General features: G+C 39.3%; 2 protein-coding genes across 2 annotated transcripts in view; both read right to left on the bottom strand.

Moving 5' to 3' along the window:
• The window catches only part of LOC133845396 (EF-hand domain-containing family member B), a 59,671-nt gene that overhangs the window by 2,327 nt on the left and 41,898 nt on the right, over positions 1-15,446 (bottom strand). The gene's annotated exons all lie outside the window — the stretch shown is intronic.
• LOC133845393 (protein O-mannosyltransferase 1) lies at positions 21-5,273 on the bottom strand. The gene is made up of 4 exons (XM_062279854.1): positions 3,994-5,273; positions 2,491-3,053; positions 991-1,767; positions 21-929 (listed from the first exon to the last, which is right to left on the bottom strand). The coding sequence occupies exons 1-4, from the start codon at positions 4,692-4,694 to the stop codon at positions 199-201; spliced, it is 2,772 nt and encodes a 923-aa protein (XP_062135838.1). The 5' UTR covers positions 4,695-5,273; the 3' UTR covers positions 21-198.

Genomic DNA, 15,446 nt, shown 5'->3' with positions numbered 1-15,446 from the left:
TAAGTCGATTGCTTAAAATTTGATAATAAATGCTAAGCTATTTTAGACATTCATAGTTTGTTTAAATAAATTAATTGTTTTATTGGCAAAAACAGCAAATATTAAACTACAACTTAGCCATGGCCTGGCTCCAGCCAAGCTGCTTGAGTATGCGAACATATATGGTACATTAAGGAGACTATAAGTAGGGTTAGGGGCTCAGTGCAGGACAGAATTTTTCTGCAGAATAAAGTCCCAGGTGTCCTTCCACCGTAGACTCGTCACTTCCTTGGCGGTCATCTTTTTGGAGCCATAGCTCAAGGGCAAGAACTTGACAAAGACAAAGCAGACGGCCAGCAGCCAAAGGATCAACGAAAGGCGATAGATGCGCACCACATGCTGCAGTCCAGCGCGACGTCCGCTGCAGTAGCGTCGCAGCAAATAATCCAGATGCTCGACAACATAGCACAGCAGAAGTATCTTGAACACAAACGCGGGTAGATAGTTGTGCAGGAAGAGCGTGCGGTCCACAAAGAAGTAGGGCAAATAGTGCACCAGATAGCCAACATAGAAGGTGTCGCCGGCAATGAGGAAACGTTGCCACTCGCTGCCCGTCAAATCGAAGCACAGGCGACGTCGTCTTATCGCATAGAAGACAAGCAGCGCCGAATAGATAAGCAGTCCAATGCTGGCCGTATACCAGATGAGCACATTGCCCAGCAAATAGATCTGGGCATTGGATTTGGCATCGAGCCAATAAGCAATGCCCTTGTCGAGCAGCGGCCATTCGTATGGCTGCGAGCTGTACATGTGACTCTGCACCTGCTTGGCATGCCAGAACATCTTCGTCTGCAGCTCCAGCAGCTTGGCCCAGAAGGTTAGCTTTGTGCGTTTCGTGGGAATCATTTCCGCCGAGAGCAACTGTCGCTCACGCTCGCGTTGATCCTGAGCTGTAAATTTAGAATGTATTAGAAGGAATTCCTGAAAATATCTGCATAATTCGTGACTTACTCTTGGTGTAACGATGTTCCTCTACATTCCAAATCGCATCCTGATGATTCTGCTCACGATCCGCAACCACTTCGTGCTGATTAAAACCCCAGTTGGGCAACTGGCGTCCGCTGAAGCGCAACGCTGCGCCTGTCGAGACGTGAATCAGTCGTATCTCGGACTTGATGGCATGCCAGCGATTGCCTTCCGTCTGTCGGTTTAGAATCTCCACACGCCACAGCAACTCGCCTTCCATCTTGATCTCGTAGTCAATGTAACAGCTAACTTCCTGACATTGCGGTGTCATCGGTGCAGCGACATCGTGTGAATTGAGGCCGCGACTCGTGATGCCGTGCACCAGTTGAATGATATCGCCATGTCGTATCGCCACCGGTTTTTCGCCCACAACCAGATCATCGCGATCGGGCTTCTTAACAATCCACCAGTTGTTCACATCCTTAAAGGAGTAACAGGTGACCTGCTGTTGATGCGACGAGCCACGCTGATCCTTATACCGCACCGGATAAACCGCTGCATGCGAGTGCAACCAACAGGTGCGTCCGTGCGTGTGTCGTAGCGTGATCTGTGATCCATGGACGACTGCCAGTGGTTGTCCCTGTGTGATCGAGGCGAGACCGCCATCGAGTGAGGCCTGGAACGCACTCGTCATGATGCTGTCGTGCGGTCCCGCCTTGTGCAGCGTCCGCAGGTGAATGTAAAAGATGCCCAGGTAGACGGCCAGCGGAATGCCCACGAAGAGCAGCAGCCTGCCCAAGAAATGCATCCACAGCTGTCGGGCTGCAAGGCAAGGAGGGTTGGTTAGTACATTTTTACGACTTCTCTCTATTTGTTACTCTCTTTTTCTTGATCTTCTCTTAGTTTCAATATACTACGTTCTAATGAAGATTTTCCCTGCTTCATAGGTTATTTTTTTTTAAATCTCTGTTTTTGCTTGTAATGGAATAGATTCTCCATTTCAAACACAACTTATAATCTTTTTGACAATATCTTCGCATCTTTGATTTTCTCTTTTTCAATAAATTACAGTGAAGAAAATCTCGGTTAGATTAAATAATTATGGTGTCGTTATTCGTATAGCAATACAATGAATTCATTATAAACATTATTAGGTTTTAGATTAGAAGTTTTTGTTGTGCTAATAAAACATTTTATGCTATAAATTACAACGGTCCATTATTTCCTTGCCTAACTAAATACATATATTTCTTTCTTTATTTCTGTCGATTATGCCTCTCTATTTTTATGCATTTATTTTTGAATAGGCATTTTATCCAGTCTGCTGATTTTGTGGCCTTTCGTTGTTTTGAAGTCGCCTATTATCTCCATTTGTCTATTTTATATTTACCCTTAAATCGTTTTTACTTATTTTCTGGAACTTTTCTTCTCCCATATATACAAACAGCTCCGATGATAATATCTGTTAACTCATATTTAGAAACTCGATCTCCCTCTTGATCTTCCCTTTCTTTTTTAAATCCAAAAGCTCATTCTCTTACTTACTCGACAAGGTCGCATCGTAGAGCAGATTCCAGAGATGACGACAGAGCAGATAACCTGCTAGTGCCAGCGCCAGGAAGCCAACGTACTTGACGCAGCCGGCGCAGGCAAGACTGAAGGCAGCCGCTGCTCCCGTGCTTATCCAAGTAAGGCTGCCGAGGGAGCAGCGCTGAAAGCGGAGCAGGCAAGTAATGCCCACGGTGCTGGCCAGCAGCAGCATTGATTCCATTAGAATGAAGCGTGACTGTGTCAGCAGTGAATTGTCCAGAATGATGAGGAGACCGCCCAGTGCAGCCGTCCAGCGGCGCATTTTGGCCTCCAGCAGCAGTTTGTAGACAACGGGGGCCAAGAGACTACCACAAAGAGCGGGCAAGAAACGCAGCCAGAAGATGGGTACATTGGAGGCATAAGCAGCGCCAATCCGAGGAAACGTATAATTGCCATCGTAGCCGGCAAAACTCACCAAACCCGCGATCAGTTGTTTGCCCAGAGGCGGATGTTGATCGAAGAAGAAGATGTTGCGCATATAGTGAGCTATATACTTGCCATAATGCAGCTCATCAAAGCTGAGGAGAGAAGAAAGAGTGTAGAGATTATAAACGAAAGATTTAAACTACTGAAAATGAGGTGATAAGTTCAATGAAACCGGGAAGAAATTTAGGTGGGAGACATTGAAGAAATGGGTGTTAGATAGTGGAGAGATTTGCTAGTAAAAAATTGGTAGAGATGATAGATTAGGGATTGAAGAAATGACAAACAATTAAATATATTTAATTGCTGATTGAAAAGATTGGATTTTGAAGAATAGGAACATTGATGAGAGTCGCATTTGACATTTGAATAATATTCATATTTAGTTCAGTGGGGATCTTATATAAAAAAGAGTGTAGAGAATATTAAAAATATATTCATTTTGAAGAGTGGGAACAAGTTGAATTTGTGATTTGAATAATTTTCAGATTTGCTGTCCATAGGGGAAAAAATAAATATTGTAGAGTGTAAAGAATAGAAATAGTATACTAATTTATGATGCTAATAAAATCTATGAAAATGGATAGGAAATGATCAGCAGCAAGAAAAACTCTGACATAGTAAAGCTTTGTAGAGAATTTTTTACGAAGACATTAGTATGCTGTAAATGCTGACCAAAAAGGAGAATGAGGTCAGTAAGGGAACAAGACACAAGACTAACGATAATGCTAGAGTGGAGAGAATGCAGCAGGGTAAGGTAATTGTAGAGTCGTGAGATTAGTAGCAATGACTGAAGCAAAGGTTAATCGAAGCTATGGAGAGATTAGTTGTGAATGGCAAAGAAGAAGCAAGGAACTAAAATGAGGTCAGTAAGAGAGTAGCATGAGATTGAATAGAAGATTAGAAACGAAACAATGGGCGGAAAAACATGAAGAAAAGATGTTGCACATAAACAACAAACGGGAGGGGAGACATTGCAAATTATGCATGTACATATGTGTATCTATGTGTGCATGTGTGCACGTATTCACTTACACAACATTTGGCGGCGTTGCCAGCTTATAGAAGCGCGTGAAGAACGCCAGCAGAAAGAGACCCCATGTAAAGAGATCAATATGCAAGCTAACGGTAAATTGGTCTGTTGAGGCTGCTGCTGCTGATGTTGTGTTGATCATGGCACTGTCTGCGTTGGCAGCGCGCTTCTTCGCATTGTGGACGTCGTCGTTGTCACACGAACCAGAAGAACTTGAACGCGAACGCGACTTTTTAGACGCAACCGAGGTGGGAGCTGCTGATGATGCTGTTGGTGTTGGTGTCGGCGTCGGCGTCGCTGCCAGCGTCGACGCAGACGTAGACTTGGAAACATCGCTGAGAAAAGATTGCCGGCTGCTCGAACGGCGACTGTGCTCAACGCTGCCGCGCAACGGCAGCGCTAGAGGCGTATTCAGATGGCAGTTAATGTCGCGGCAGCAGTCGAACATGTTCGATGTTGTGGGCAGCATGCCGTTACAGCACAGTGGTGAAGTTGAATTGCAAGTGACTGACGTCGTCGCTGAGGTTGCTGAACGGCTGCGAAAGTGAAGTCTTTCGTTTTGCTCGTTGCTGGCATTTTGATTTTCGATAAGGTTTTCCGCAACATTTGATTGTTGTTGTTGTTGCTGCTGCTGTTGCTTAGACTTGGAGCGCGTCGTTTTGCGTCGCTGCACTGTTGTGCCGCCGCTGCCGTTGCTGGACATGATGTAAACAGCAATTGTTGCAGCGTGAGAATTTTTATTGTGCCTTATTATTATTGTTTTTGTTGCTGCACCGCACTTTCACTTTTCATTAAATATGTGTATATTTGCATAACTACTTCATTCATTTAACACTTGCCTACTCTTCACTCTTCACGTTTGTTATTGCCGAGTAGTATTTATGTATATGTGCCACGTCTGCCAAGAAACCTGCTGCCTTTTGCTGTGGCAGAAGCTTTTGCACTTTGCTTTAGCTACTTTCGTCAAATAACTACAACGACAGCAAGAACAACAACACACATTTACATTTACGAGCGCCCAGCAGCTGAAGAAAGTTCAACACACACACACACACAAGAGCGCGCGTAAAGAGCACCAAAAATAAATGTCATGTATGTGTATGCAAGTATGTAGCACATATGAATGTGTGTGAGAGTGTGCTAACAGGCACGCGCATATTTTACGTTTTCTTTCTTTGACTTTGCTTTCGCTCGTACTCTCCGACTCTGATTTCGAATTCCGATTCGCGACTAGTTCGCTCAAGATCTCGACGCGCACTGTCGACCCAACTCACAACACAATGGACAGCCAAGGCAAGGCGTCTGCGCAGCCGCCGTCGCTGCCTCTGTTGTTGACTGCGCTGCTATATCTGGAATGCAGCAGGTTTGACCGCGTCTGCGTCGTTGTCTTTGATTCTTAACCCATTTCTGGTTCAAGCACACATACTCTCTTTTTCTCTCTCTCGCGTTATTTCTCTTTTATTTACTCTCGTGTGCTCTTGTGGTAAATGTTGTTATTCCTGTTGTTGTGTTGCCACCTGTTGACACATTTTGGAGTAGTGTTTCTTCAAGGTAGCACGTGACAAATCTGCAACAAGTTCAAACATAAATATTGGCTGCAGTCAACATACTTAGCCATAAGTGCGTATTTATGTTAACTTGTTTTTATATGCTTAAACAATAAACATTCACACATACTATACAATTGCAGAGACAACTTGTATAGTCTGAGCTTAAACGGTACTTTATTTATTGAGCAAGTTCAAGCGCCTTTGCCTTTGTGCTTAAACGGTATTCTACTTATGGAACAGGTTGTTGCGTCGTTGCCTTTTGCTGTCGATCGCTAGATGCTACTTTCTTGTTTGCCGAGTGCGAGCGATAGGTGGCGCTGCCCAGCTTATCAATTATGATTTGTGCTTAGCTTCTGATCGCGTTATGCAAATTCTATTGTATTCTTATGATGCAATATAATTTGCTAACTTTCAATAAATTTGTTCTGTATTGAGTAGTAGAAATATGCTAAATTTGATTCACACAGTATTTCTGTTGGATAGTTTATGACTAAAATATTAATAATATATATATTTGTATGTATGTATATGTATATACATATATACACACCCATATACACAGCAACTATGGCTATATACATATATTATTTTACCAAACAACGTATCAGTAATTTTAGAAAAATCATATAATCATATATGTATGCTTTATATATCATATCATTTTGAGTGATAACTTCACAAACACATTATTTTCATACAATTAATTAGTAAAATTGAATAATAATAATTTCATAAAAAATATCAAACTATTTATATATATTATTAAAATTAAATAATAGAAAATATATAAAAAATCACTAATAAAATGTTTAATTTTATCACAAGAATGTTTCGATTTGAAGAAAAACTTCTGTTGCAGTGAGTCAACCTACTGTAAATTGCAGTTGTTATGCTTGCTATGAATTTAGCGAAGATACGAACTCCCCACAATACACACACACACACATACAGACATGCATGGACTCAATGTGTGTGAGAGAGAGCATGCATGCTGTATGGAGAGAAACGAAACAAAACGAAAAGGAAGGAAAGGAAAGGAAATAAGCACTCGAGCTCAAACCAATTCAGTCTGGCGTTATGTAGACTTTGTCTGGTGTTGATGGGCGACAAGAGAGAGAGAGCGCGAATGGCAGAAGAGCGAGACAGCCGTTGCAGAGAGTTGCACTTGGTTTGGGTCAAAAGTCAAAGAGGTGGCAGGAATCGCCAACGAAGGATGGAGAGGCGGCTACGCAAACTGACTGTGTGCTGCTGACGATTGCGATGCTGTTTCCGTGTGTGTGTGTGTGTCTGTGTGTGTGTTGGTGTGCACTGAATACAGCTGCAGCTTGGAGTGCAACGCGATTGCGAACTGTGTGTGTGGGAGGGCGAGGGATGTTGGTTGGGCACTTGCAACCGGCAAAAGCAAAACAACAACATGGCCCAAAAGGAGGCGACGTGTTGAGGTTGCTGTTGCTGCTGCTGCTGCTGTTGGCGGATTGGTTGTGCTCTGTTTGGTCTGTGTGCTCTGCCCCAGCCTCGCGACAGGCGCAGGACTCGCACAAGTGCAAGGATATTGTCGCCACCGGCCGCCTGACATGCAACACGCCAACGCCAACGCCAACTCCGATGCTGCTGCTGTTGCTGTTGCCGTTGCCGATGCCGATGCCAATGCAGCAGCATCGTCGCTTTTTGACTGAGCCTCAGCCTCGCTTTGGGGGGTTGGGGGGAGGCGAGAGTTTGGGTGATTCTGTTGTGCCTGCTGCTGTTGCTGCTGAGGCGCAGACCGAGGCTGGGTAACTGGGCTCTGGGCCCTGTGCCGTGTGCCACTTTGGGCGAATGTTCGTGGCCGTGGCCGTGGCCTCGACTCGTGCGGTGCTCGTTTCACTCCAGCCAAGGCCAAGCCTGCAAAAGGACGACGTCGCCGTCGCCGTCGCCGCCAACGTCGCCGTAACCAAACGACGATAATGTGGCACAATGACATTGACATTGAACTAGGTCGAGGACGTTTCTCCACTTTTAGCCACCATTTTTGGTTAATGTCTCCCCTCCGCCACTGCCACCGCCTCCACCTTCTGCCTCTTCCACATCCACATCCGCACAATGCCTGTTTAACTGTCTTGATTACGGCACATGTTGTTTATTGTGTGTTGTTGCTGCCACATTATGCCTCATTGCAGTCTGTTGTTGCAACACAATACTGACCATGTTTGAGTGTGAAACGAAGATGCATCATGAAAGCAAGTGTGAAATAATTACATTATTAATTACTGTTAAATATATTCAATAAGTAAGTGAGAACTAAAGAAATTTAAAACAACTTTGCTCAAGTGCTTAATTGTAGCATACTTAATTGGGCAGGAAATGCAGCTAATTTGCATAGCATACTTTTGTGGGTGATTGATATATTGATATAGATATAGATATAGATATAGATATAGATATAGATATAGATATAGATATAGATATAGATATAGATATAGATATAGATATAGATATAGATATAGATATAGATATAGATATAGATATAGATATAGATATAGATATAGATATAGATATAGATATAGATATAGATATAGATATAGATATAGATATAGATATAGATATAGATATAGATATAGATATAGATATAGATATAGATATAGATATAGATATAGATATAGATATAGATATAGATATAGATATAGATATAGATATAGATATAGATATAGATATAGATATAGATATAGATATAGATATAGATATATAGATATAGATATAGATATAGATATAGATATAGATATAGATATAGATATAGATATAGATATAGATATAGATATAGATATAGATATAGATATAGATATAGATATAGATATAGATATAGATATAGATATAGATATAGATATAGATATAGATATAGATATAGATATAGATATAGATATAGATATAGATATAGATATAGATATAGATATAGATATAGATATAGATATAGATATAGATATAGATATAGATATAGATATAGATATAGATATAGATATAGATATAGATATAGATATAGATATAGATATAGATATAGATATAGATATAGATATAGATATAGATATAGATATAGATATAGATATAGATATAGATATAGATATAGATATAGATATAGATATAGATATAGATATAGATATAGATATAGATATAGATATAGATATAGATATAGATATAGATATAGATATAGATATAGATATAGATATAGATATAGATATAGATATAGATATAGATATAGATATAGATATAGATATAGATATAGATATAGATATAGATATAGATATAGATATAGATATAGATATAGATATAGATATAGATATAGATATAGATATAGATATAGATATAGATATAGATATAGATATAGATATAGATATAGATATAGATATAGATATAGATATAGATATAGATATAGATATAGATATAGATATAGATATAGATATAGATATAGATATAGATATAGATATAGATATAGATATAGATATAGATATAGATATAGATATAGATATAGATATAGATATACAGTTAGCTTAGTTAATTGAGGAATGCTTTGCTTAATTGCTTCCTTAATCCTCTTTAATTGCAGACGCAGAGAATAATAAACCTAACCTCAACTTCAATGCCACTTTAATCAGCTCAGCTTTGAAGTGGAGCAACTGCAGCAACGAAATTGATGAAATTTTTGGAATAAATAAATTACCAGGAATTTAGTCAGAGTCGGTAGCTAAGACAAGAAGAAGAAGACCAACAACAACAACAACAACAACAACGATAAAACAAAAGGAAGCTCTGCAATCAATTAAAATGCATACGAATGAGCTGCATTCTAATGGAAGTTGCAATCTCTCCTCGTCCCTCGCTCTCCTCGCTAACTTCCCTTAATCGTCTCTCTGACATTTTTGGCTGTGTCTGCAGTTTGTCTAAGTCTTTGTTTTTGCATAGGCGTAGACACAACCGGGGAAAGAGAGTGGGGAGGGGGGTTGATAAAAGTGTGAGAAGGAATGAAATTTTATTTATTTTAATTGAAATGAAATTTATTTTATGCACATTTTATTCAAGCTGCAGCCAAAAGGGATGCAATTTCTATATACCACATGGATTATTCATACATATACAACACACACACACATGCACACACACACACACATGCACATGTGTGCTGGAAAATTTGTTATATAGAAAATGCAACTAAAATGTTTGCAGGCTTTTTGCGTGTTTTATGCCCAGTCTGTCTGGCCACCGCCGACCTCCCCCCAGATGCCCGCTCATGCCGCCACTCGAGACTGTCTGCCCCCAGCTGCAGTTGCATGCCACAACAACAACAGCAGCAGCAGCAATAACAACGATAACAGCAACGTTGAACATTTTGTTTTTAGTTGCATTGCAGTCTGGCAAAAATTTTGCCATTTGATTGCCGCCTTTTTGTGTAGAGTTTGTTGCAACTTGCTGTTATTGTTGTTGTTGTTGTTGCCTGCTGCTGCTGTTGCAGTTAGGTGTTGCACACACACTGACGCACATGTGGCATGCAGCATGCAGAAAAACGCATGTAGCTGCATTTTGCGCACTCTCACACAGCAAGAGAGACCACTCACACACACACACACACACACGCACACACACACAGCCTTAGGGTGTTATGTGCACACGTATTTATATAGAATATAGAAAATCATTTTTTATATATAATAGTCTTTGTATGTATATAAATAAATAAGCCTATACTTGCACACATCTATACCTATATATATATATTTATGTATATATATAATATAATCTGTGCATCAGCTGCAGCTGTTATTTTATTATTTTTGCACATACAGTTTTCTTCGTTTTTTCACAGCCCCGCCTCCCCACACCGCCATTGAGCCCACTTTTTAGTTTGATTTGCATCAGCTAAAAATATAATCATAGCCGTTGACTTGCAGTACAGTTGTGTGCAAAACATTTGCAAACAATTTGCAGTTGAATGCTTTTTTCCTCCTCGATGTTAATGCATAGAAAAATCGAGAAACTACTGTCGTAGTAAAATAATAATTATAATTTAGTTTTGTATAGCAAAATTAAAGTATAAGTTATTAAAAATCTATAATATTAACATACAATTTTAAGTACAGTTTTAATATTAAAAAAAATATATGTATTTAAACGACAACTTCTTCTACTTCTATGTAATATCTATTCTATTCTCTTTTTCCAACAACTTTCACTGCAGTTGTAAAGATTTTTAAAACAATACAATGCAAATAACTAAGAAAAGTTTTTTCCTTTTAAAATATATACAAAAAAGAACTTACCTATTAATCTCTACATAAACAACTATTCTTAAAGAAATTCACTTTTATTTGCAAGGCAAAAACATTTAAAATTTCATGAAAACAAAACAAAAATTTAAGGAAAAAGTTTCAAATGAAACTCAAACTTAAATATAGGCCTTCAGCTCAACATGTATTTTAGAAATTCAGCTGTTATGTACCGTAGAATAGAAAATGTACAAATTTTTGGCACAACGTATCAAATGTGGTAACAAGAAACGAGGAGAGAATGGGAGGGGAGAGTTTGAAGCGCGCACTCTACAACACACACACACATACACACACTGATACACTCACACACAGTTGCAGTCGACACACGTGCCCCTCTAAACAAACACTCCACACTCACACTCTCTCCAAAAAGAGTCACCTCTTCGCACACACACTCACACCACATTTTAACACATGCACACACAATCGCAACACCTCTTCACACACACACACAGAGTCGCACTCATTCACACACACTTCTGGCTTTTGTGGGCGTTTTGTTTAGAATTTTAGATTTTAGCGCGTTTTAGAATTTTATGAATGAAATTTTTGGCGCAGACAAACTGCTACGCTGCGTCCACTCCTCTTCCCCTTCCCCCCACCCTTTCCGCACTCTGCTTCCCTTCTGGCAGAGAGTCACTTTTAGTTTTTCGGTTAGTTTTCGGTGCCCATTTTTGTGGAGGCAGCCTTGTGGGTGTTTTATATTTTTTTACGACTCGCTCGCTTCGACCTTGGCCATTGCCATTGCTATTGCTCTGGCTAGTGGATTGCCGTTGGGCTCAGATCGGATTCCAACTCCAACTCCAACTCTAGTAGTTCCAGGACTCGGTCTCCGGCTTGTTCTTGTTTAGATTTTGTGCCCACATCGTGTTGCAGTTGCAGTTTGTGTTTTTGTCCCGTTGTGTTGGTCCATTTTTGCAGTGACCCTTGTTGCACTTGGCACAAATATCTAAACGCTGCCTCGACACAATTTAAAGATTTTTACGTTAAAGTTTGTTGTACCAAATAGTTTTCAATAGTTTGACTATTTACGGGGAATCTAAGCAAGTCGTGAAATTAAAGGGAAACGTTTAAGTATGTGAATACAATATTTTGGAAATATTTTAAAAAGAAAACACTTTCTTATTATTAAATATTGGATTACTTAGCATGTGCCTAAAAAAAATATATAGGATAGGTGTTGTTTTTAGCTGAGATGGTAATCGAAAAAAAGCTTACGCTGGTTATTTTTGTGTTAGGGATGATTTAAGACAAGTTATTTAAAATTAATAAATGAAAACTAATAAGAATAAGGAATGAAAATATTAAAAACTATACAAAACTTTACAAAACATGTGATAAAGTCACGCTATTTCTGCGAGAATCCTAAGTCAAATCTATGATCCTTTTATATATAAATATATGTATATGTATACGTTTAATAACCGAAATTTAGTTGTTTTTTATAAGAAATAATTTCGTAAGCTGTCAATAGAGAAGCAGAAAACATGGTTACAATAATTACTCCAATTGAAATTAATATATTTAAGATTATATCAGATTTAGTTATAACAAAATAAAATAATGTATATACAAATTAATTGGGCTGGAATTTATGCTACATGTTATGCTCAGCAAATGAAGGCTGCAGAACTTGGGGCCAAATGACTTTATTAGAAATTGCGAAAGACTTTAGGCTGATGCAAATGTGTGAAAATGTTGTGGTCAGTACTAAAAATAAATCAATTTTTGAATTTAATTACACGGCAGTGTGGGTGAATGTGCATATGTGTAAGAGACCACATATAGTACATATGGATAGTACATAACCGCAATCAAAGCAGCAGCCACCACGTCCACTTTCCCCCTCTTCGATCAATGCATTTACTAACGCTTTACGCTTCGATTCTATATGTTATGTACATGAAGTTCGCACACACACACACACTCGCACGTATGCTGATATGTGTATGTGTTCGTTTTAATGAGTTTGCTAGATTTGGATACACATACAAATACAACAAAAATAACTGCGAGCAGCTAATAAAAATGTGTAGTGAAAAAAACTGTTGCATTGCCGGCGCGCGCTGTAAATTGACAACGGATAACGGACCAAAGGCAAAGCTCAAAACGCACTTGCTGAAATTGAGAGAGTGTGTATGTGAGTGCACGAGTCAAGTCGTGAGAGTGCCTGATATAGAGAGAGAGCTCGCGGTAAAGAGCGAACGTAGTTGTAAATATTGAACGAAACAACACGAGCCGACCCTCGCCGAATTCAAAACCGAAGCCGAAGCCGAGCCGAATCTGAAGCCGTTGTCGAAGCCGAGGCATTCGCAACAAACACAAAAGCGAAAGCGAGCAGTGCGTGACTGTCAACGCTCTCGCTCTCTCTCTTTCTGTCTCTCTAGTTATCTATCTATTTGTATGCGTGTGTATAGGCAATGGAAGTTTAAAGAGTTCACTTGGCCTTTGGCAAACCTATTTGGACAGCAGCATAGCATCCGCCCCCATTCGACTACACGTCCCGCTCCATCCCCTTCTTTTTCGTCTCGTCGTCACCAAACTCTACACAATTTTAGGCGCCCGGTCATCGGCCCAACAAGCCGGCCGGTTGGCATCACATCGCACAACGCACTGGACACACTTTCAATCAGTTTACGTTAAAACGTCAGCAGCGACACTACGTCACGTCGCTGCATTGTGTTTTGTGCATTCGCATAGCGCCTCCGTCTCTGCATTCTGTCTCTCTCCTTCTCACACTCACTCTCGCTAACTCACACACACACACATATACTAATAACACTTGCCGTGTGCTCGCCTCGAAACTACGACGCGTTTTTACTTTCACGCGGCCAATTCAAATTTCGGCGGGCAACTCAACAGTTCGCAGTGCAATTCAACAGTTCGATTTGTCGTCGATTCCGTCGCCGCATTAAAGAACATTTTTGTTAATTATGTGCTTGATTTAATTTGATTGCTGAGTTTCACTTTAAACCAGGTAAGTGTACTTAAAGACTGTTTTTTTACAGTTCAGATTCTTATAGCATCCGAAAAGTATGCTATATTTTTTTTAAATTTTGTTTTACCCGCATTTCAGTTGAAGAAGTTAAATAATAGAAAATTAATTTAGTCTTATACTTAGACAAAATAACAAATTGAACAACACCTTTAAATCCTTAATATATTGAGTACCCATATTAATATTACTAACCAATATATTCGCTTGTTAATCAAAGCGTTAATATTGATTCCTTTTAGTGAATGTCTCTTAATAGTTATGTTTTATTACTCGGAGATTCTTCCTAAGATCTGTACTTCATCAATTCTTATCTTATTGTTTTTATAGTTTCTACACAAATAACACAAAATAATATATTATTATTATTATTATTATTATTATTATTATTATTATTATTATTATTATTATTATTATTATTATTATTATTATTATTATTATTATTATTATTATTATTATTATTATTATTATTATTATTATTATTATTATTATTATTATTATTATTATTATTATTATTATTATTATTATTATTATTATTATTATTATTTTGTATTATTTGTGTAGAAAATTGAATTATTCAATTACATTATTATTCAATACATGCAATTTTAAACATTATAATTCAAAATTGTTTTTGCAATATTCTATACAGTCTGTTATTCTAAATTTTTAATAATTTTGCGAGGACAAGAATTTAAGTTTAAAGTATCCTAATATTTTGATTTAAACTAATTTTGTTTTTACACTTATGTATATTCTTTTCAAATTTTATTAGTTGTTCAGTTTTTAGCTATAAATATCAATAAACGGAAAGTGTGAGCTAAAAATAGTAAAATGTGAAGCTTTAAATAGTGTTGAAATGCACTTCAAACGGAAATAAATAATCAAGTAATTAATGCGTGCACATTACGCATACGCCCCCTTGCACGGTCAAAATGCAAGTGTGTCGCTGTCGTCGCTGCTGTCGTTGTGTGTGTGACCGCGTTTCCGGCTGCTACCAAAAGCAGTACATGCGTGTGTGTCTCTGACTCGCTGTGTGTGTGTGTCTGTTGTGTTGGTGTGTGTGTGAGTGTTTGCCTGAGTGCATTTCGCAGACGGGTCATGGCCACGGCCACGGCAACGACCATTGGCTTTTCGGTTTCTGCTGCTGCTGTTGCTGCTGCCATGCCGTGTGGCAGAATTTCACTTTCATGCCACAACAGAGCACACACACAGAGCAGAGAAAAGCAGAGGAAAGCAGAGCAGAGACCGAGACCGAGGCTGAGGCTGAGGCCGGGATAAACAACGCGAGACTTGCAGCCTCATTTTCGTCTTGCCAAACGGTAAATGGCGGCATGCAGCATGCAGCATGCACCCCCAAGTGGCACCCACTTGACGCTAGCTGCAGCAGTAGCAGCATCCACTTGTAACACATTCCCATGCACACCGACTGTGTGTGTTGCAAGTTGGCTTGGTGTGGGGGGAGGGGCGAGGGTGTGGCATGTTGACCAGCCCGCGGCAGCAACACCGGCACAGGCGCGACTTGGTTCGCTGCTCACGACGATGACGATGATGACGCAATGCAGCCCACACACACACACACACACACACACAGACACACATACACACATACAAGCAGG

This window comes from Drosophila sulfurigaster, chromosome 3 (genome assembly GCF_023558435.1).
Source record: "Drosophila sulfurigaster albostrigata strain 15112-1811.04 chromosome 3, ASM2355843v2, whole genome shotgun sequence".
NCBI classification, from domain to species: Eukaryota; Metazoa; Arthropoda; class Insecta; order Diptera; family Drosophilidae; genus Drosophila; species Drosophila sulfurigaster.
The sequence above is the reverse complement of the archived record's forward strand: the minus strand, read 5'-3'. Positions and strand labels throughout refer to the sequence as shown.